This window comes from Neoarius graeffei, chromosome 23, assembly GCF_027579695.1.
Source record: "Neoarius graeffei isolate fNeoGra1 chromosome 23, fNeoGra1.pri, whole genome shotgun sequence".
NCBI classification, from domain to species: domain Eukaryota; kingdom Metazoa; phylum Chordata; class Actinopteri; order Siluriformes; family Ariidae; genus Neoarius; species Neoarius graeffei.
This window is the reverse complement of record NC_083591.1, coordinates 12,454,431-12,476,446: the sequence shown is the minus strand read 5'-3', so window position 1 is coordinate 12,476,446 and position 22,016 is coordinate 12,454,431. Positions and strand designations below refer to the sequence as shown.

General features: G+C 39.5%; 1 protein-coding gene across 15 annotated transcripts in view; it reads right to left on the bottom strand.

The window, feature by feature from the left end:
* Positions 1-22,016, bottom strand: part of elna (elastin a) — a 142,089-nt gene that overhangs the window by 12,300 nt on the left and 107,773 nt on the right. For 12 of the 15 annotated variants that reach the window (XM_060905760.1, XM_060905762.1, XM_060905761.1 and 9 more), the window contains 7 exons: positions 18,346-18,360; positions 17,582-17,617; positions 17,484-17,507; positions 15,418-15,486; positions 11,501-11,566; positions 11,028-11,060; positions 8,590-8,637 (listed from right to left, as the gene is read on the bottom strand). In XM_060905760.1, the coding sequence (XP_060761743.1) occupies positions 8,590-8,637; positions 11,028-11,060; positions 11,501-11,566; positions 15,418-15,486; positions 17,484-17,507; positions 17,582-17,617; positions 18,346-18,360 (291 nt within the window). The other 3 variants (XM_060905774.1, XM_060905775.1, XM_060905768.1) reach the window with 2 other exon arrangements.

The window sequence follows — 22,016 nt, the reverse complement described above, 5'->3', positions numbered from 1 at the left end:
ACATCATTACTATATAGTTATGATCAAATATCAAACTTGATATGTCAAACAGTTGTCTAGTTACATCTTTCATGTTGTCTTGAGTTGGTGCATGCAGCACCATTAGAACGAATTACCATGCACCTGTTCCTGTTTAGAGTGCAATCACAGCACATATATCTCAGGACTCTCAGTAAAACACATACTTTGCAAAAGCCTTGTATTTTGTATCAGTTCTTGGGTTTTGACCCTGTTTGTGTTTTTGGACTTTGAGTATTGCATTCCCTCTGATATCCTGTCTGTGCCTCACTCGACTACTGCCTGCTTTTTGACTCTGCCTTGTCAATGTTTTGGATCTGTTTGCTAGTGTGTTTTCAATAAAACTCTTCCTGCACATCCATCTACTGCCCTTACATGACAGAAACTGTCAATTGCCCAACAAGCTACTGGACCAATGAAACCATTTTAACTAGTTTTATATCAAACTGTTGCGAATATTTTCCATAAAATGTATTAGTAAATAATCCCGCATTTTATTTAAAAAAGTAAATTAAAAATCAGCACTGGATCTACCTTATGTAAATAAAGATACAAATTTCATCATCAGGCGGTCAAGTGTTTATGAGATACGTTGCCTTGCATCATAGGGTTCGCTGTGGTGGTACACGTACATCGTTCATACGTACAGACGCCGTATGGTCGCAAAAGCAATTAGAAATCAGGTCAACACATTACCATATTCTCCTAAGTATGGTGCTCTGTTATAAAATCTATACAATTTTTCCAGATCTAGGCAATCAAGAGAGACAAGTTGTACGCCTGACATTTCCTTGTTTAGTTTTGGACTAGTGCTACAAGGCTAACATTGCTAATAAACTAGTGGAAGTCTCATGTCACCCCCCCCCCAAAAAAAAAAAAAAAAGATCATAACTAATTAATTTTATTAAATTTTATTGTTAAGAAGTAAATATATTTTATTGTCTGCATGAAAATAGTTCTCCAGTAGCATGATTAGATATACTTGCTGTGGAAGGAATATTATAAAATATTGCATTGCACACCCTTTAGGTGACATCACCCCATGGTTGGTACCAGGGCACAGCTTCCACTCTGTTTCTCTTTCTGTGTCTCTTTCTTTGTGCTGCAAAACTGAACCATTGCCAGGCTTTCTGTCACTACCTGTCATCTTGCAATACTGCCACAGTCCCAGTCTTACTCCAAAACAAGGGAAATGCACTCAGTTTCAAATATACACCAAAGAGGTGAGGGAGAGAATTGTCACACATAACTCTGATGAATATCTAAAAATATCTGCCTACCATGTTATGTGATGACATTTAAAAACAGCTAATATTATGAAAAAAAAAGTTCTTCGAAAGTATTCAGGGATGGTTGTGTGACTCTGCACAGGATAAGTGGTTATGGATAATGGATATATACACACCACATCCTCTTTATTGAGGACTTATATTATAAAATATCATAAAATGATCCATGATTTTGGTTTACTTGTTCTTGAAATAGTGGAAGCAAAGTGAGGATACAGGAATCTACGCACAGTATTATCTCTGTGAAGGTTCTCAGTCATCCAGGTTATCGTAAATCATAGGTGCTAAAAGAAAGCAACTGGGCTTGCTTGAAATCCTTGAAGACATTTCACCTCTCATCCGAAAGGCTTCTTCAGTTCTGTCTGACTAGTGGGGAGTTCCAGGTATTTATTCTCTAGTGGACCAAGAGAACCCAAAGGAGAGTTGTTGAGGTCACATGGGTCGTTGACCCTCTCAGTCATCCTGTAGGTGTTAGGGTCACTGGAAGCCGGGTGTGAATGGTGTTAGCAGCCTAGAGGGTTGTTAGGGTGATCTGTGGATCGTTGGCTTTCTCTGCCATCATGTGAGTCATTGAAGTCAGCTGAGTTTTGGTGTGGATGTGTATTCAGTTTTCTGGGAAGTGTACCAAGGACTACTTTGTAGGTGGCTGATAAGTGGTGTCTCAGGCCAAGTTTACATTAGACCGTATCTGTCTCGTTTTCTTCGCGGATGCACTGTCCGTTCACATTAAAACGCCGGGAAACGGGAATCCACCAGAGCCCACGTATTCAATCCAATTCGTGTCTGGTCCGGTGCTGTGTAAACATTGAGAATACGCGGATACGCTGTGCTGAGCTCTAGCTGACGTCGTCATTGGACAACGTCACTGTGACATCCACCTTCCTGATTCGCTGGCGTTGAGATCTCACACACAGCGGCTCAGTCCCGAATCACTGCTCGTGCGCTTCACTCGCATGCTCTGTGAGCTATGCAGGGCCGGAGTGCGCACCCTCCAGAGGGCACTCGCTGTTCAGGGCGGAGTGATTTGGAGCGCAGGAGGAAGCGCTGAGCCGCACTGAGGTTTATTTACACATTTCAACCTCCTTCAGGCGCTTAAACTCAGTGAGAACATGAACATCACAGCCGGGTATGTTTATTTGCTGGAGAAGGTGTTCGCTTGCCATCCTTCCACTTGCAAGTGGTGAGTGACTTGCGCATGCCCGATATGCACTGGGATCATGTGACGTGCCGTCTAATCAGTCATGTGATTAGCGTATCCGTGTATTGGCGTTGCTGTGTGCACGTGAATCGTGTATTGGCGTTGCTGTGTGTACGCGAATCGTTTTAAAAACGTTAATCTGATGATCCGCTGAATCGAAATAATGTAAACAGGGCCTCAGACCACCTCCTCTGTTCAGTAATGGTCGTTCCAGGTTGACAAAGATGGCTTCTTTTACTCCTCTTTCAAACCACTGGTTTTCTCTGGCTAAAATGCATACACTGCAGTCCAGAAATGAGTGTCCTTTGTTATTGAGATAAGATAGACTGCAGAGTCTTGGCCTGAGGAACTGGCTCTCCTGTGTTGAGCCATGTGCTTGTGAAGCAGTTGTTTCGTTTCCCCAATGTACAGGTCTGTGCTTTTCTCACTGCACTGAATTGCATACACGAGGTTGCTTTTGGTCCACTAGAGGATAAATACCTGGAACTCCCCACTAGCCAGATAGAACCGAAGAAGCCTTTTGGATGAGAGGCGAAACATCTTCAAGAACTTCAAGCAAGCCCAGTTGCCTTTTTAGCACCTAAGGTTTACACACAGTATTACCATTCATTTCATGTCCTGCTGGAACATGTTTTGAACAGGCATGCAGAATTACTTGACTGTGTACACTGTTCTATGTAGCATCTTTAATCTTCATAAGACTACATGAGACTTCATTTGTAAAAGATTATTCCAACTGGCTTCACTGTAAAACGTTACCTCTTTCGTCATATTTGACTTCAAGTCGACATAACACCTGCGTCAAGTGACATAAGGGTTGTGCTGTACCTCAGTGTACTGCTGGTATATCAGTGACATAATGACATAAAACCCTGTTCATGAAGGTAATTATGGTTGAATATTTTAAGCAGCATTGCATTTCAATGCCTGGATGAGTTTCTGGCAAGACTATTTGTTTTGGACAACAAAAACATGTGCAATGAGTCAATATATTCAAAATTAATTACATTTTTTGGAGACCCTAGTAGAGATACACTGCTCTGTGCACAGTGTGTAAGCTGCCTGGCTTATATGGAGGGGACACTTTATAAATAAAAGTATATTTATTTTGTGAATCCATAGAAATATGGTAAAAACATAACATGTTGTATTTTAGAGCTACATAGGTGTTTTGGTTGGGCAAACCACTGATAATAGATGAGAAAACCTCAACCAAATGAATAAAACTCATATTACACCTCCTATATTTATCTGTATTTGCATCTGTTTAGAATATCATATCTCTATCCTGAATATTCAGTTACATTCCTACTGTATGTGTTCCATCCTTTGCCTTATCTCCATAAGCACAATGTTCCCTTTATAACATACCAAGAACTTAAAATATCGCATTCCAACTTCGGCCAAATGTGTGTCTTTAAAAAATCTTGTAAGTTCTCACTTTTGGGTCATTGTTTAGAGAACACATTCATGCAAAGTTGAACAATTGATCACTTGACCTTCAGGAACAAGCTAAAGACATTATAAATTTGGATACTGTTCATTTAAACCTAATAATCATCATATTTTAGATTTTACTCTACACGATGACCTGCATGGTCAAACGCTCACCAAGAAGAAGTCACCCTGCCATGAGCCAGGCTATAGATTCTTCCTTTAATTTGTTGATGAATGAGGATGTTCTCCTCTCAACGTACTGTGTTGTCATTGATCTATGGCATACGGTCCCATCTCTTCCCAGAAAATTAAATTCGAAAGGTCATTGAACAATAAATAACAAACCCGATCTGTTACCAAATCAGTTCTACATATGGTATGTAAGGAATAAAACACAACATTGTGCTGTTATAGGATTCAACCCAAAACACTAGACAAATTAACAGCTTTAAGATATTCTTAAAGTATCCTAAAAGTTTACAAAATGCTAAATTTCAGTGTATTTACTTTTAGCATTAATACAGAGGTGATTATAGGAAATTGTGCGTGCTGATTGGTTGAGAGGTTTGGACTATTTCCTATTTCTTGATAATCACTTCGAGTGACTTGGCAAAATGGCAGCCAATCACTTTGTTGCTGGAAGTGAGGAAGAATTACAAATGATGAAAGAAAATGCTGCTCCTAAAAGCACTAAAGATACTATGAAATTTGGTCGAAAACTATTCAAAGGTAAGGTGACACTGGAATTTATTTTATCTATTTCAAAACAAAGTATTTTATGTGACTCAATGTAGATAAATGATACAAGTCTGCACACATTCCATTTGCATGCTGCTTTTAAAGTCTGAAATAAATATTTTTTTTAATGTGATTTAAAAAAAAAAAATCACCGGTGCATTTACACTAAAACAATTATCTGCCTCAGGCCTAGTGAATATCGGTGTCAGCAACACGATAGAGAGCGCCACTTCCAGTCAGACTACAAACATGGCCAATCTGAACTACAACACCCAAGAACCACAGTGCCCTCTATCGCCAGTCTATTAATTACACCTGTCACTCATGTCCTGGTTAATCAGCCCATGCTATATAAACACCTCTCCCACACTCACTTGGTATGAAGTATTGCACATTGTTTTACCTGTTATATCAAGCCTTGTTATTCTGCCTACAGCCCCGATTCCAAAAAGGTTGGGACAAAGTACAAATTGTAAATAAAAACGGAATGCAATAATTTATAAATCTCAAAAACTGATATTGTATTCACAGTAGAACATAGACAACATATCAAATGTCGAAAGTGAGACATTTTGAAATTTCATGCCAAATATTGGCTCATTTGAAATTTCATGACAGCAACACATCTCAAAAAAGTTGGGACAGGGGCAATAAGAGGCTGGAAAAGTTAAAGGTACAAAAAAGGAACAGCTGGAGGACCAAATTGCAACTCATTAGGTCAATTGGCAATAGGTCATTAACATGACTGGGTATAAAAAGAGCATCTTGGAGTGGCAACGGCTCTCAGAAGTAAAGATGGGAAGAGGATCACCAATCCCCCTAATTCTGCGCCGACAAATAGTGGAGCAATACCAGAAAGGAGTTAGACAGTGTAAAATTGCAAAGAGTTTGAACATATCATCATCTACATTGCATAATATCTCATTCTCATTATCTCTAGCCGCTTTATCCTTCTACAGGGTCGCAGGCAAGCTGGAGCCTATCCCAGCTGACTACGGGCGAAAGGCGGGGTACACCCTGGACAAGTCGCCAGGTCATCACAGGGCTGACACATAGACACAGACAACCATTCACACTCACATTCACACCTACGGTCAATTTAGAGTCACCAGTTAACCTAACCTGCATGTCTTTGGACTGTGGGGGAAACCGGAGCACCCGGAGAAAACCCACGCGGACACGGGGAGAACATGCAAACTCCACACAGAAAGGCCCTCGCCGGCCCTGGGGCTCGAACCCAGGACCTTCTTGCTGTGAGGCGACAGCGCTAACCACTACACCACCGTGCCGCCCCATTGCATAATATCATCAAAAGATTCAGAGAATCTGGAAGAATCTCTGTGCGTAAGGGTCAAGGCCGGAAAACCAAACTGGGTGGCCGTGATCTTCAGGCCCTTAGACAGCACTGCATCACATACAGGCATGGTTCTGTATTGGAAATCACAAAATGGGCTCAGGAATATTTCCAGAGAACATTATCTGTGAACACAATTCACCGTGCCATCCGCCGTTGCCAGCTAAAACTCTATAGTTCAAAGAAGAAGCCGTATCTAAACATGATCCAGAAGCGCAGACGTCTTCTCTGGGCCAAGGCTCATTTAAAATGGACTGTGGCAAAGTGGAAAACTGTTCTGTGGTCAGACAAATCAAAATTTGAAGTTCTTTATGGAAATCAGGGACGCCGTGTCATTCGGACTAAAGAGAAGGACGACCCAAGTTGTTATCAGCGCTCAGTTCAGAAGCCTGCATTTCTGATGGTATGGGGTTGCATTAGTGCGTGTGGCATGGGCAGCTTACACATCTGGAAAGACACCATCAATGCTGAAAGGTATATCCAGGTTCTAGAGCAACATATGCTCCCTTCCAGATGACGTCTCTTTCAGGGAAGACCTTGCATTTTCCAACATGACAATGCCAAACCACATACTGCATCAATTACAGCATCATGGCTGCGTAGAAGAAGGGTCTGGGTACTGAACTGGCCAGCCTGCAGTCCAGATCTTTCACTCATCGAAAACATTTGGCGCATCATAAAACGGAAGATACGACAAAAAAGACCCAAGAGAGTTGAGCAACTAGAATCCTACATTAGACAAGAATGGATTAACATTCCTATCCCTAAACTTGAGCAACTTGTCTCCTCAGTCCCCAGACGTTTACAGACTGTTGTAAAGAGAAAAGGGGATGTCTCACAGTGGTAAACATTGCCTTGTCCCAACTTTTTTGAGATGTGTTGTTGTCATGAAATTTAAAATCACCTAATTTTTCTCTTTAAATGATACATTTTCTCAGTTTAAACATTTGATATGTCATCTATGTTATATTCTGAATAAAATATGGAATTTTGAAACTTCCACATCATTGCATTCCGTTTTTATTTACAATTTGTACTTTGTCCCAACTTTTTTGGAATCGGGGTTGTACCTTATCGTGTTCTCAACCCTCATTATTGTCTTGTTCTCGTTACTCTTTAGTCTAGCCCTTATTACTCTGTTTGCCAATTGATCGACCCCTGCCTGTCCCTCGATTTCGATTTCGTCTAGCATTTTGGATTTGTTTGCCAGTCTGCGTTCCCCGCTCTCCCCTGCACATATATCTGTAAGTGCCTACATTGTGACAATTGGTGAATAACCTTGACTTCGTCTTGGTTATTATTAACTGATCTTCACCTCGTCTTTGGTGAATTGTTAAATGACTAAGAATTCTTATAGTATAACTTTTTAGGTAACTTTTTTTTTTCCATGACTTCTTAAAGATAATGAAATGCTGTTAAAAAGAAAGTTTAAGATATCACTTAAAGTTACAAAATTTAACATTTAAATGTACTTAAAGTCACTATACGTTTAAGAATACCAATAAATGGTCTTAAAGTTACTAGTGTATATTTAATGAATTTTTAAAAAGTTCAGTACAGGTACTCCAGTTTACTACTAAATTTAAGGGCTGGTCTTAAAGGTAATTTAAATACACTACTAAAGTTAAGGTTTAGATTAAATGCAATTAAATTCCCATTTCCACTAAGTGAAAACTATTTCTAACAGGACATCCTGAAGTGTTTTATTCATCTTATACCACAGCAATTTGGCAAGAATTACCAATTTTCTTTAATTATTAATAAATGACAACCATTTTTTATAGCTTTTATAGTAATTTAATGTTGCAGAACATCATTTAGCTCTTGTTCTCACTTGTGAGAGCAAGTTGTTCTCTTACCAGCCTCTTGTCCCCCCACCCCTTTCTTGAAATTAATACAAAAAAATTGCTGTTTTGTCATTTTATCACATTACAGGTATTTAGCAGATGCTCTTATCCAGAATGACATACAGCATACCCAGAGCAGCCTGGGGGTTAGGTGCCTTGCTCAAGGATGCTTTAGCCATTCCTGCTCGTCTAGGGAATCGGACCAGCAACCTTTTGGCCCCAAAGCTACTTCTCTAACCATTAGGTTATGGCTTCCCGTATGTTTATCAAGACTTGTAGACTTTCCAGTGCCAGAAAACATTTTGCTGACACTTCAGACTCCATAATTGTCCACACACATCTCCTTACATAAAGCTTCACCATATCAATCATGATAATTTTTTACAACATTCATTATTAGACTTGGATTAGGTCGAGTACCTGTCATACAAGACCCTGCTAATCACTTGTTACAATAGAAATAATGACATATTAGAATGAGTTCATTGATATGCACCTGCAATTTGCAGTGTAGCTGGAACTACTGTCAAAGCTGCTGTTATAGATAATTAATCCACTCCTTCTGGCCAATCAAATTCAAGAATTCAACAGCACTGTGGGATAATTTCTAATAATAATACTCACTGTATCGTGACTGATTGTATAATGTAAACTCTTCAAAATCATATCTGTAAAGTACAAACAAAATACAGATTTTTTTTTTTTTACCTGGATAAACCTGTGGATAGCCTCCATAGGTTCCTGGAGCAATGGCACCTGTTAAAAGGAAAGAGAGATTTATAGAGCAAAATACTGCAGCATTGCAACTGCATACTCGCAACTGCATACTCTAGAGGGCAATGCCAAAGATATGAAAAATGAGGATATGAAATGTAGTACAGGTAGTCGTCGACTTACGACCTATGCGACTTTACGACCGACTTTACGATCGACTTTACGACCGTCTGGTTATGACTGGCAAGTGTTTCCCAGCTGAGCTAGCTGAGCGTACGACAGTTTCCGCCCCAGCTCCCGGCAGCGCCTCTCGCCGCGTACGACAGTTTCCGCCCCAGCTCCAGGAACATGCGCAGTCTCTCTCGCGCTCCCTCGCGCACTCCGTCATACAGTTTCCGCCCCAGCTCCTGGTTTATGAAATGAGCAAATCCTCCCACCAGCCTGAGTGCTGCAACAGCTGATGATGACGTAGACGACCCACAGCCAAGCACCAGTGATGCCAGCGGTCACTAAATTTTGCATTTTGCTATGTTTTACATTTGTAGTTTGGTATGTTTCAAACTAAAATGTTTTCTATTTTTCACACCTGTATTTCGTATTTTTTGTTTTGCACATATTAAACAAATTGTACTGTACGCAGTGTAGTATGCAGTGTTTGACTTAAACCAAATAATGAGCCAAGGTAATGAAATAAGAAAATATTGATAAAATAAGACTTTAAGATGATTACAATATCATTACACATCACAATATACTTACGTTCATTTAACATAGGCCGACTTACGACCAGATCGGTTTACGACCGGTCAGTCGTAACCAAATGCAGTCGTAAGTCGACGACTACCTGTATATGGGGCTATTGTAGTGTAAATACTAGATGTGTCTGTGAAGGTTCTCAGTCATCCAGGTCATCGTAAACCGTAGGTGCTAAAGAAGGCAACTGGACTTGCTTGAAATCCTTGAAGACGTTTCACCTCTCATCCAAAAGGCTTCTTCAGTTCTGTCTGACTAGTGGGGAGTTCCAGGTATTTATCTTCTAGTGGACCAAAAGCAACCCTAAGGAGAATTGTTGAGGTCACATGGGTCATTGACCCTCTCAGCCATCCTGTAGGTTGTTGGGGTCACTGGATGCCAGGTGTGAATGGTGACCCCAACAACTGACAGGATGGCTGAGAGCGTCAATGACCCATGTGACCTCAACGATTCTCCTTAGGGTTGCTTTAGGTCCACTAGAGGATAAATACCTGGAACTCCCCACTAGTCAGACAGAACTGAAGAAGCCTTTTGGATGAGAGGTGAAATGTCTTCAAGGATTTCAAGCAAGTCCAGTTGCCTTCTTTAGCACCTATGGGTCATTTATCCATTTGTAATTCCATATCACTTAACTGTGCATTAAGTTACTGTATAAGTAAACGCACAACTTGAAATCAGAAAATGTCATGAAAACTGTCTCATGGTGGAAAACTGACAGTGGAGTCTCCTTCCATAAATGTTAAATGGCCATCTCCTTACAGAAAACCAGCTGTCGAAGATTTACACCTAGAAACTTAAGGCCTGGTCCCACAATACCTATAACTACATCTGTAACAATAACTATAAATAAATCGGTCCTCTGCAGTTTATGTGGTTGGTCACACCAGACCAATAATGATACCTATAGCCCAGGCCTGGGTTTATCTGTATTGGTGAGATTGCTTCTGGAGCGATTTTTCCATGCCTGAACCTGAGCTGATAAAACATCTGACCAATCAGGTAACTGTTTAAACCAACAACCACGTATATATATTTACCTGAGTGGCAGGACCAACTGATATTATAGTCAGGATTATAGTTGTGGTGTGACTGCTCCAGACTGGAGCTAAATTCAGGCATAGGTATAGTCATGGTTGTAGTTATAGTTATTGGTGGTGTGGGACCGGGCCCCTAATTTAGTGACTTATATTTGGTCATGAATAAAACAAATATTAGTTAACATCAATAAATACATCTGCTAACTTTCTAAATATTGCTATTTGTGTATTACTGCTGTGGTTTGTCAGTGTTAACTAATGTAGTCAATAATGTTAAGTTATTTTTGTTAAGCTTTAATTTTAGTCAGATCTTGGCTTTATGATACTGCAGTCGACTACATACTGTTCTTCACTCTTAAAATAACCTCAGCTTTATCAGTTTTCTATTTTTCATTCCTTTGGGCTTTAAGGCAAGTGTTTGTTTTGGAAGGGGTTGTCTAGATGACAAATTTAAACAAGGAAAAATGGATAACCTTGTTGGCATGAACTGCATGCAGGTAATTTCAATAAGCTGAATGGACGGCATCAAGTTAACACCCACTTAGGAACGTTTTGAGTCCCTTTCTGCATGTATTTATTTAATATCAATCCCCAGCTCAGTACATGGCTCTATGGGAAGATGTATATGCACTTTTTTCTCACCTCGCTGATATCCAGTGCCCAATGAGCCATAGCCTTAAGAGATTTATAGAGAAGACTGTTAGGATGCTGGATCAGGTTTAAACAGTGTGAAGAAAGTGTTTCGGTAAGAGTTCCATACTAAAAGTATTCATTTCCTCACTAGAGATCTTTTATCACCATAGAGGATCTGAGTGTACATAAACTGCTGCTTAATTTAGTAAAGACCGTTAGGAGCTAAGCTTCAAACAGTAAAGACCGTCCGTGGGGAGTTAGTCATTTCCTCCTTCTCATATCAACTGCTGGTTTACAGTCTACAAACAGCTCAAACTGGACTTCGTGTAGAATCACCATACTGATGCTACCATCATTGCCAATATGTTTTCTATGGCATGCAATATCATAGTTCAAGTGCCACGTTATATCTGGATACTTGATTCCTGAGTTGAATAATGATTGAATATAGTCTACAAAATCATAATGAACAGATGATGTACCTGGTTTGGCTGGTTTAACCCCAGCGCCACCTGGTCCAAGGCCGACACCAGTAGGATATCTCACACCTGAAACAGAACCATCAAATTACTCAATTTTGAAAAATAAAATATTAGACATGCCCTTAAAGTAGTAGGAAGCAAGTGTCTGTTTCATTTGGTAAGGGTTGTCTCCTATGGTTCTGACTACCTGTCGAAAAAAATCAGGTAGCGTCTAAATAAAATAGAACCTGGGCAGATCTGACACTGTATTATATCCGTAAAGCAATTACCAAAGTAATAATGAGTTGATCAGTGAATTGGGAAATAATTAAAATCTGTTTTTTGGAGAGAAAACTAGCACTGATGGCATTTCTTGGATAATTGTCATGTCTGTTTGGGTTGCGTAGTAACACATTCATCTAGGAAGATTTCCTGATGTTACACAGACATCTAAGCAGTTCGAAGGGACAGATTCCTATCGCAGGGGCTTTTTTTTTTCAAACCAAATAGATTATATAAAAGATAATAGAATCAAAGACATTTTTCTTCATTTTTTTCTTCATTTTACTTCATTTCATTTTTCAAACAGTGCGTAAACTTTGCAACCACAAAGATAACGCCATATAATTATTTATAATTTTAGATATCTAGCTGTCACAAATTCTTCGGTGAAATTGAGCCAGCTTGTGAGCAGCTTAACTGGCAGACAATAATTCTGCAAAAATGAATTTTGCAAAATTTAATTTTGCAAAAATCTTTTGATGCTTTTACTTATAAGAATTAAAAAAAGAAGACCAGACTAAATTTAAAAAAAAAAAAAAGAAGACCAGGCTAAAGGATTAAACAAATAAAATGGTACACACAGATATATGCTTCAGTAACTAGATACTTCAGAGACCTGTGTCTTCCTGTGTATATAGTACAAATCAAAAGTTTGGACACACCTTCAAATTCAATGGTTTTCTTTATTTTTATTAATTAAAAGACACTTCATGTTTTAAAGTAACGATGGATGTCATTTCTCGTTACTTAGTTGAGTGGTTCTTGACATAATATGGATTACTACAGTTGTGCAATAGGGCTATTTACTGTATTTTTATTATTTACTATTTACTGTTAATTTGACGATGCATACCTGTTAATTGAAAAGCATTCCAGGTGACTACCTCATGAAGCTCATCTCATTCTCATTATCTCTAGCCGCTTTATCCTGTTCTACAGGGTCGCAGGCAAGCTGGAGCCTATCCCAGCTGACTACGGGCGAAGGGCGGGGTACACCCTGGACAAGTCGCCAGGTCATCACAGGGCTGACACGTAGACACAGACAACCATTCACACTCACATTCACACCTACGGTCAATTTAGAGTCACCAGTTAACCTAACCTGCATGTCTTTGGACTGTGGGGGACACCGGAGCACCCGGAGGAAACCCACGCGGACATAGGGAGAACATGCAAACTCCGCACAGAAAGGCCCTCGCCGGCCACGGGGCTCGAACCCGGACCTTCTTGCTGTGAGGCGACAGCGCTAACCACTACACCACCGTGCCGCCCCCCTCATGAAGCTGGTTAAGATAATGCCAATAGAGGCTTTGCACTGTCATGTGACCCCAATAGCAATGGTAACTACGCTGCCATGACAGGGGGCATTGCTTGTTGTGCTTCATTCAGCTACGTTAGTTGTTATTGATCAGCATGGGAAGGTTTTGCTGCATTTCTGGATACACATCATTTTGAAGGAAACAAAGACATCAGATTTTTTAAATTTACCAAAAGTAATTCATCATTGAGGGGAAAAAATGGAGAAATTTAACATAGAAGGGAAAAATGGGGGAAAAAACATTCAGCGGGACTCAGTGTTGAAAGGAGAGGTCAAAACCCTGTGGTATGCTCACTTCATTTTCATGAAGTTAAGAATTAAAAAAAAAAATTATTTCACAACTGCAGCGTGGTGCTCATTCTTATACAGTGACATGAACATGAGCAACAACATTGCGGCTCTGCACAGCCCTCATTTTCACTGAGACTTAAAGTACATTCAGGGATCCTTCGGAGCACGTTGTGCACACGCTTGGAACACAGTCATTGTGGGAAACACCTGATGATGATTTGGGTGCAGTCAGCACATGTATATAAGGACACCAAGGCTTTGTGAAGTATTCTCATCATCACTGTCATGTTTGTTTCTAGCCATGTTTATGACTCTGCTTTTGGTTTCATTTGTGTTTTGTTTTTGTAAAAATCACGCCTGCTAATAAACACTCTTCCTGCACTTAGACCCGTTTACCGTTACATACCTGACAATACTTCAAAGTCTCTGTGAAAATAGTGTGCTGATTGCACTCAAATCAGCATCAGGTGTTTCCCATAATGAATGGCTCCCAAGCGCATGCACAACACGTTCTGCAGGATCCCTGAATGTAAATGCAGTTTAATGCTTAGTTTACACATACCTGGGTATGTATAGAAACGGATAACCCCGCCTCTCCGTTTTCAAAAATATCCATGATTACACCAGACCATTCTCCAAAATAATCTGCATTTACATGGATCCGCATAGATACGCGGCTAAGCGCTATTATGAGCATGCCAAACATATAGGTGGCAGTATAAGGAGAAGTATAAAGCCATATTAGCCTATCAGAATCATGAAAATACAAATGACATGGTGGTGGCGACATTGGTAAGCAGCAAGCCTTTGTCTTAGTGGGAGGAAAAGTGCCTGAAAAACTGCGACCCTCCTCGCAGTCCTTCTCCTCTGCGCCTCATAAAGCAGTTGTAGTCCTATTTGCACATGCAAACAAACCAAAAGTGTTTGCAAATATGTAAAAAGGACGACCACCCGTGTTGCATCCATGAGACCATCAAACCAAAATATTGAGCGCCTGATGCAAATATTGTTCTGTGACGCATATTGTGACATTGGGAAAACCTAAAACTCCGTTTTCCACTATTTACATGCAGGCATGAAAATGGAGTTTTCAGAAATCTCCACTTTGCCCGGAGTTTTCAAAGATATCCGTTTTCAGTGACTGAAACCTCCGTTTACGTGTAAATGAGAGGTGCAACCGCATAAATAAATATGCGTCTTCATAGATATCTGGCTACATGTAAACAGAGCATAAGTCTCGGTGAAGGTTAGGCTGTGCAAAACCGCTGTGTTAAAGCTCATGTTCACGTCACTGTATAAGAATGAGCACCGCGCTGCTGTTGTGAAATATATATATTTTTATTCATACCTTGTGGAAATGAAGCGAGCATACTATAGGGTTTCTGACCTCTCTGTTCGATACCGAGTCCCGCCGAATGTTTTTCCCCCCATTTTTCCCTTCTACATCTTGTTCCCCCCCCGATAATGAATTACTTTTGGTAAATTAAAAAAATCTGATGTCTTTGTTTCATTCAAAGCAATTTTCATATCCAAAACTGCAGCAAAACCTTCCCATACTGATCAATAACTAACTTGGCTGAATGAAGCACTACAAGCGTGCCCCCCTGTCATGGCGGCGTAGTTACCGTTGCTTTGGGGTCACATGATGGGGCAAAGCCTCTGTAGTTTGCAAAGAGTCAAGGTAAACACTGGCTACTTTGAAGAATTTAACAGTATCTAATTTTTTTTTAAAAACGATTTTTGTCTACCACATAATTTCACATATGTTCCATATGCTATTTCATAGTTTTGACGTCTTCAGTATTATTCTACAATGTAGAAAATCATCAAAATACAGAAACTTATGAGTAGGCATATCCAAACTTTTGACTGGTACTATATTATATATAGAACAACATAATGGTTTCTAATTATGTATGAGCACCTCAGTGGAAAACCCTGAATTTTACCATTTTACACATGCAGTTCAGGACACAACTCACGTTATTGATTTTTCACTTTCAGCCTTTATACATTTTTAAAAGCAAAAGCATGTTGCTAATCATACCTGGTGCTGTAATTGGCTTGGCTCCTGGAAGAACTCCAGCTCCTCCTGGAGTGACGCCGCGATAAGCACCTGAGCAAGAAGAAACTCCATTGAACAATTTTGCCTTGTTTGGGTCAAAATTACCTGTTTAAGTTTTTTACTGAAATGGAACAAAGTTTGGAAAAGGTCTCAAACACTTACAACCCCGATTCCAAAAAAGTTGGGACAAAGTACAAATTGTAAATAAAAACGGAATGCAATAATTTACAAATCACAAAAACTGATATTGTATTCACAATAGAGCATAGACAACATATCAAATGTCGAAAGTGAGACATTTTGAAATTTCATGCCAGATATTGGCTCATTTGAAATTTCATGACAGCAACACATCTCAAAAAAGTTGGGACAGGGGCAATAAGAGGCTGGAAAAGTTAAAGGTACAAAAAAGGAACAGCTGGAGGACCAAATTGCAACTCATTAGGTCAATTGGCAATAGGTCATTAACATGACTGGGTATAAAAAGAGCATCTTGGAGTGGCAGCGGCTCTCAGAAGTAAAGATGGGAAGAGGATCACCAATCCCCCTAATTCTGCACCGACAAATAGTGGAGCAATATCAGAAAGGAGTTCGACAGTGTAAAATTGCAAAGAGTTTGAACATATCATCATCTACAGTGCATAATATCATCAAAAGATTCAGAGAATCTGGAAGAATCTCTGTGCGTAAGGGTCAAGGCCTGAAAACCATACTGGGTGCCCGTGATCTTCGGGCCCTTAGACGGCACTGCATCGCATACAGGCATGCTTCTGTATTGGAAATCACAAAATGGGCTCAGGAATATTTCCAGAGAACATTATCCGTGAACACAATTCACCGTGCCATCCGCCGTTGCCAGCTAAAACTCTATAGTTCAAAGAAGAAGCCATATCTAAACATGATCCAGAAGCGCAGACGTCTTCTCTGGGCCAAGGCTCATTTAAAATGGACTGTGGCAAAGTGGAAAACTGTTCTGTGGTCAGACGAATCAAAATTTGAAGTTCTTTATGGAAATCAGGGACGCCGTGTCATTCGGACTAAAGAGGAGAAGGACGACCCAAGTTGTTATCAGCGCTCCGTTCAGAAGCCTGCATCTCTGATGGTACGGGGTTGCATTAGTGCGTGTGGCATGGGCAGCTTACACATCTGGAAAGACACCATCAATGCTGAAAGGTATATCCAGGTTCTAGAGCAACATATGCTCCCATCCAGACGATGTCTCTTTCAGGGAAGACCTTGCATTTTCCAACATGACAATGCCAAACCACATACTGCATCAATTACAGCATCATGGCTGCGTAGAAGAAGGGTCCGGGTACAGCCTGCAGTCCAGATCTTTCACCCATAGAAAACATTTGGCGCATCATAAAACAGAAGATACGACAAAAAGGACCTAAGACAGTTGAGCAACTAGAATCCTACATTAGACAAGAATGGGTTAACATTCCTATCCCTAAACTTGAGCAACTTGTCTCCTCAGTCCCCAGACGTTTACAGACTGTTGTAAAGAGAAAAGGGGATGTCTCACAGTAGTATACATTGCCTTGTCCCAACTTTTTTGAGATGTGTTGTTGTCATGAAATTTAAAATCACCTAATTTTTCTCTTTAAATGATACATTTTCTCAGTTTAAACATTTGATATGTCATCTATGTTCTATTCTGAATAAAATATGGAATTTTGAAACTTCCACATCATTGCATTCCGTTTTTATTTACAATTTGTCCTTTGTCCCAACTTTTTTGGAATTGGGGTTGTACATTTGTAGGCCATTTTGACCATACAATAACAAAGTGAAATAAAAGTGACAGGCTTTTCGAAACAAAAAGGTGAATGTCCTCCTTCCCTTACTTAGACTCTGTATCCAAAAATATAATCTATATTGCTAATACCTGAGCAGAGCATAATATGTATTTTTAAAATACACATTATCAACACACTGATATGAAATTAAAAGCAATGGCCTGTTTAAATGGAAAAATTAATTGGACTTCATTCAGTGATAGGATTTTGGTGCACCCTGAAATATATTATAAAAGGAGCACTCACCATAGCCACCATACGGGATTGGACCTGTGGAAATTAACAAATGTCATGAACATATTCATTCAAAACCGGAGCATTTGTTATAAAAGGCAAACACTTACCTGCACCACCAGTCTTTGGAGGTTTAACAAGAGGACCTGAAGAAAGATTTTTGTGTTAAAGCAAAAAAGACTGAATATAAAGATGTTTAAAGACATTTCAGAGTAATGTAGCATTTTAAAAAACATACAGTACTGTGCAAAAGTGTTCGACACCCTATTTTTTTCATGCAAACTTTGTTATAGATTTCTATTTTATGACTTCTACATTATCAAGTCAGTATAAAAACATTTTAGAGTTCCAAATGTTCGTTTTCCAGCACAAAATTAAATGTTACAGAAAAAAAAAGTTTGTATCTGAGCAGCATATTACATAAGAGAGCACTTTTCAGATTAAAAAAGAAAACATAATGAAGGCTACTGGGTTTTAGTGCAAAATTAAGAAGCAAGTGTGACAAAGTGTCCAGAAGAACTGTGGCTGGTTCTGCAAGATGCTCAGTAAAACCTACAGCTCATTTCCTTATAAAACTGCACTCATTGTACCTGAGACTACTATTACTTTTAAAGCGAAGGGTCGTCTCACACCAAATATTGACTTTGTTTCATTTATTATGGCTTACTGCTGTTTATAGTCACTTTTTAATATTGAAACATTTCATTTCATTATTTTTTAAGCAATTTTTGGTCTACAGCATTTCTTTACTTCTGCCTAAGACTTTTCCACAGTACTGTATGTTTTTAATGTTATTGGAAATAATAAATAAAAATAAAATACAGTGCTCTCTAGTGGACAGAAACATGAGTATTGATACTGTTGATGCACTTACCAGGCTGTACTCCAACTGTTGAGGAAGAGGAAAAGAAACATTAAATCCCGATAGCAATAAATAGAAAATAAAATTATAAAAGAGTCAATAGTCAACTGCAATATACAGAGGTAACCACTTACTGCCAGTGGGTGTCTCATTACCTGGGCCACCTAAGAGCCGCCCAAAAAGCAGTGTATATTATTCTGTAAACTAACTGCACATGCAATAGTATAGAATTTGAGAAATATTATACTTAATACCAGGGCTTTGAACCAGAATTTTTTTCCTATTGGTTCGTTCCGAACAGAAACGGAATTTTAACGTTTCCGGTTTTGGGTTCCACCATTAAATAGACGTTCCCGAACCGGTTAGAACAAAAAAATTTCGTTCCCGGAACGGTTAATTACGTTCCCTGTCAGCTGTTTAACAAATGGCTATAAAATTATGTCTCTGTCTCATCCAGCTTAAGCCAAATGTAGGCTAATTCTATTACAACCTTCATTAAATAAGACAAGAAATAATTCAAAACAATTATTATTTCAAATGTTGGCGATTTGGATTCTCAGTATGTCTTCCCATCTACACAAACAGAAAAAGTGCCAAAAATGAAAGATAATTCGTTTAGTGTGTTACCAAAGGCTAGTCAGGACCTATAGAGGGCTACCGCATGATGTCACCGCGCCGCGAGATTTTGTTAGGCGCCATATTGGAAGACCAAGTACACATCTATGCAAGTACATACATAAAACAAACTACACCTGAAATGTAGCCAGGGCCGGTTCTGCCCTAATCTGGACCCGGGTGCAACATCGCGCAACCCCCCCCCAAAAAAACAAAACACCAGTCTAAATCAGGACAACCATCACATAACTATAACTATAAACATTTTATATCAACTATTTTAACTAAATGGGCTATAATAAATAAGCCTGCAGGCAGCCACGGCGGGCTGCCTCAGAAAAGTAACCATTCAATGACACAACTGAAAGCCTGCAGCCACGGCGGGCTGCCTCAGAAAAGTAACCATTTATCCTACCTTAAAACTCGTTTTGCATTTTCTGCCTCCTTTTTTGTATTTTCGACCCTCCGTTTATTTTCTTTCCTTTTCTGAAAACCCGATTTGTGTCCAGACATTTTGTTCTGCTACCAACGAACTAACTCGTCAGGTCTCGTCTCTCGAGCCCGCGATGATTCCCGTGGGAAGGGCAACAACTGATACATTTTTACAAACAGCCAATAGGGAGGTTGCAACGTTCAGGCTCTCCTTTGCTCAGACACTCAGTAATGCACTTACTCACTTATTATCACGTGGAGACGTGATAGTAGTCCACCTTCCCGCTCTCTCCATTCAGTCAGCGACCGTCACACAGGAAGTGAACCCCAGCAGGTCATAGAAACTTGCGCAGGAGAAGAATGACTTTTTTATTTGTAGGCTACGGAAACTTTGAGGAACGAAATAAAAACCGGTATTAACCGGTTACCATTATTTTTAATAAGCGTTTCTGTTCCGGAACATAAAAAATAATAAAGTTTCTGGTTTCGTTTCTGTTCCATGTGAAATAGAAAAAGTTCCCGGTTTTCGTTCCTTGAACCGGTTCAAAGCCCTGCTTAATACATAAATGTAAACTAAAAATGCCTATAGGCAATACCAAGGATTCTTCAAACTGATGTGTATGAAAAAAAAGAGTAAATTGTTTTAAGCTAAGGACGATGAGAGATACTGTAGTTCATGTAAATGTGAGTGTCTAATGGAGAAAATGTTTATTATTTTCAGCATTTGTTATGTTTTCATTAGGTTAGATTAGATTATCATCCTGAGACCCAACAGTCTGCACAAATTAATTACACACAGTTTTAAACATGTATATTATATGACCAAATATAGCAGCAATACAGGCCCAAATGAAGTGTGTATATAAATAAGTCGATAAACACAAAGATTATGGGTAAAACGCAATGATGTCTGTATCAGGGTTTGCTGAGTGCTCAAATGATTTCATATTAGTATTTGTTTTTGTATAATTTTATTCAAGTCCACAACCAGATACCATGTGGACCTTTCCAGCAAACTTTCTATCTTCTATCTAATACAAGTAAGCAAAGCTAATTCTGTTTCAAAACAAGAATAGAAATGTTCTTACATATAAAGTGTCTTGCAAAAGTATTTATCCCCCTTCGTGTTTGTCGTGTTTTGTCGCATAAAAGCTGGAATTAAAATGGATTTTTTGGAGGGTTAGCACCATTTGATTTACACAACATGCCTGTAACTTTAAAAGTGCACATTGCTTTTTTTTATTATGACACAAACATTAAGATGAAAAAACAGAAACCTGGAGTGTACATAGGTATTCACCCCCAAAATCAATACTTTGTAGAGCCACCTTTTGCTGTAATTACAGCTGCAAGTCTCTTGGGGTATGTCTCTATTAGCTTAGCACATCTAGCCACTGGGATTTTTGCCCATTCCTCAAGGCAAAACTGCTCCAGCTCCTTCAAGTTAGATGGGTTGCGTTGGTGTACAGCAATCTTCAAGTTATGCCACAGATTCTCAATTGGATTGAGGTCTGGGCTTTGACTAGGTCATTCCAAGACATTTAAATGTTTCCCTTTAAACCACACCAGTGTAGCTTTAGCAGTATGGTTTGGGTCATTGTCCTGCTGGAATGTGAACCTTTGTCCCAGTCTCAAACCTCTGGCCGACTCAAACAGGTTTTCCTCCAGAATTGCCCTGTATTTAGTGCCATCCATCTTTCCTTCAGTCCTGACCAGCTTTCCTGTCTCTGCAGATGAAAAATATCCCCACAGCATGATGCTGCCACCACCATGCTTCACTGTAGGGATGGTGTTCTCAGGGTGTTGGGTTTGCGCCACACATGGCATTTCCCATGATGGCCAAAAATATAAATTTTAGTCTCATTTGACCAGAGAACCTTCTTCCATGTGTTTGGGGAGTCTGCCACATGCTGTTGGGCAAACTCCAAACGTGTTTTCATAAGCAATGACTTTTTCTGGCCACTCTTCCATAAAGCCCTGCTCTGTGGAATGTATGGCTTAAAGTGGTCCTATGGACAGATACTCCCATCTTTGCTGTGGATCTTTGCAGCTCCTTCAGTGTTATCTTTGGTATCATTGTCACACCTCTGATTAATGCCCTCCTTGCCCGGTCTGTGAGTTTTGGTGGGCAGCCTTCTCTTTCAGGTTTGAAGTGATGAAATATTCTTTCCATTTTGCTATAATGGATTTAATGGTGCTCCTTGGGATATTCAAAGTTTAGGATTTTTTTTTTATAACCCAACCCTGATCCATACTTCTCCACAACTTTGTCTCTGACCTGTTTAGAGTGCTCCTTGTTTTTCATGTTGCTTACTTAGTAGTGCAGCAGAGTCAGAGTCCTTCCAGAACAGGTTGATTTATACAGACATCATGTGACAGATCATGCAACACTTTGATTGCACACACGTGGATCTTAATCAACTAATTATGTAACTTATGAAGTGAATTGTTTGGACCAGCTCTTATTTAGGGGTCTCATACCAAAGGGGGTGAATACTTATGCACACTCCAGATTTCTGTTTTTTTTTCATCTTAATTATTGTTTGTGTCACAGTACAACAAGAATTTTCACCTTTAAAGTGGTAGGCATGTTGTGTAAATCAAATGGTGCCAACTCTCCAAAAATCCAATTTAAT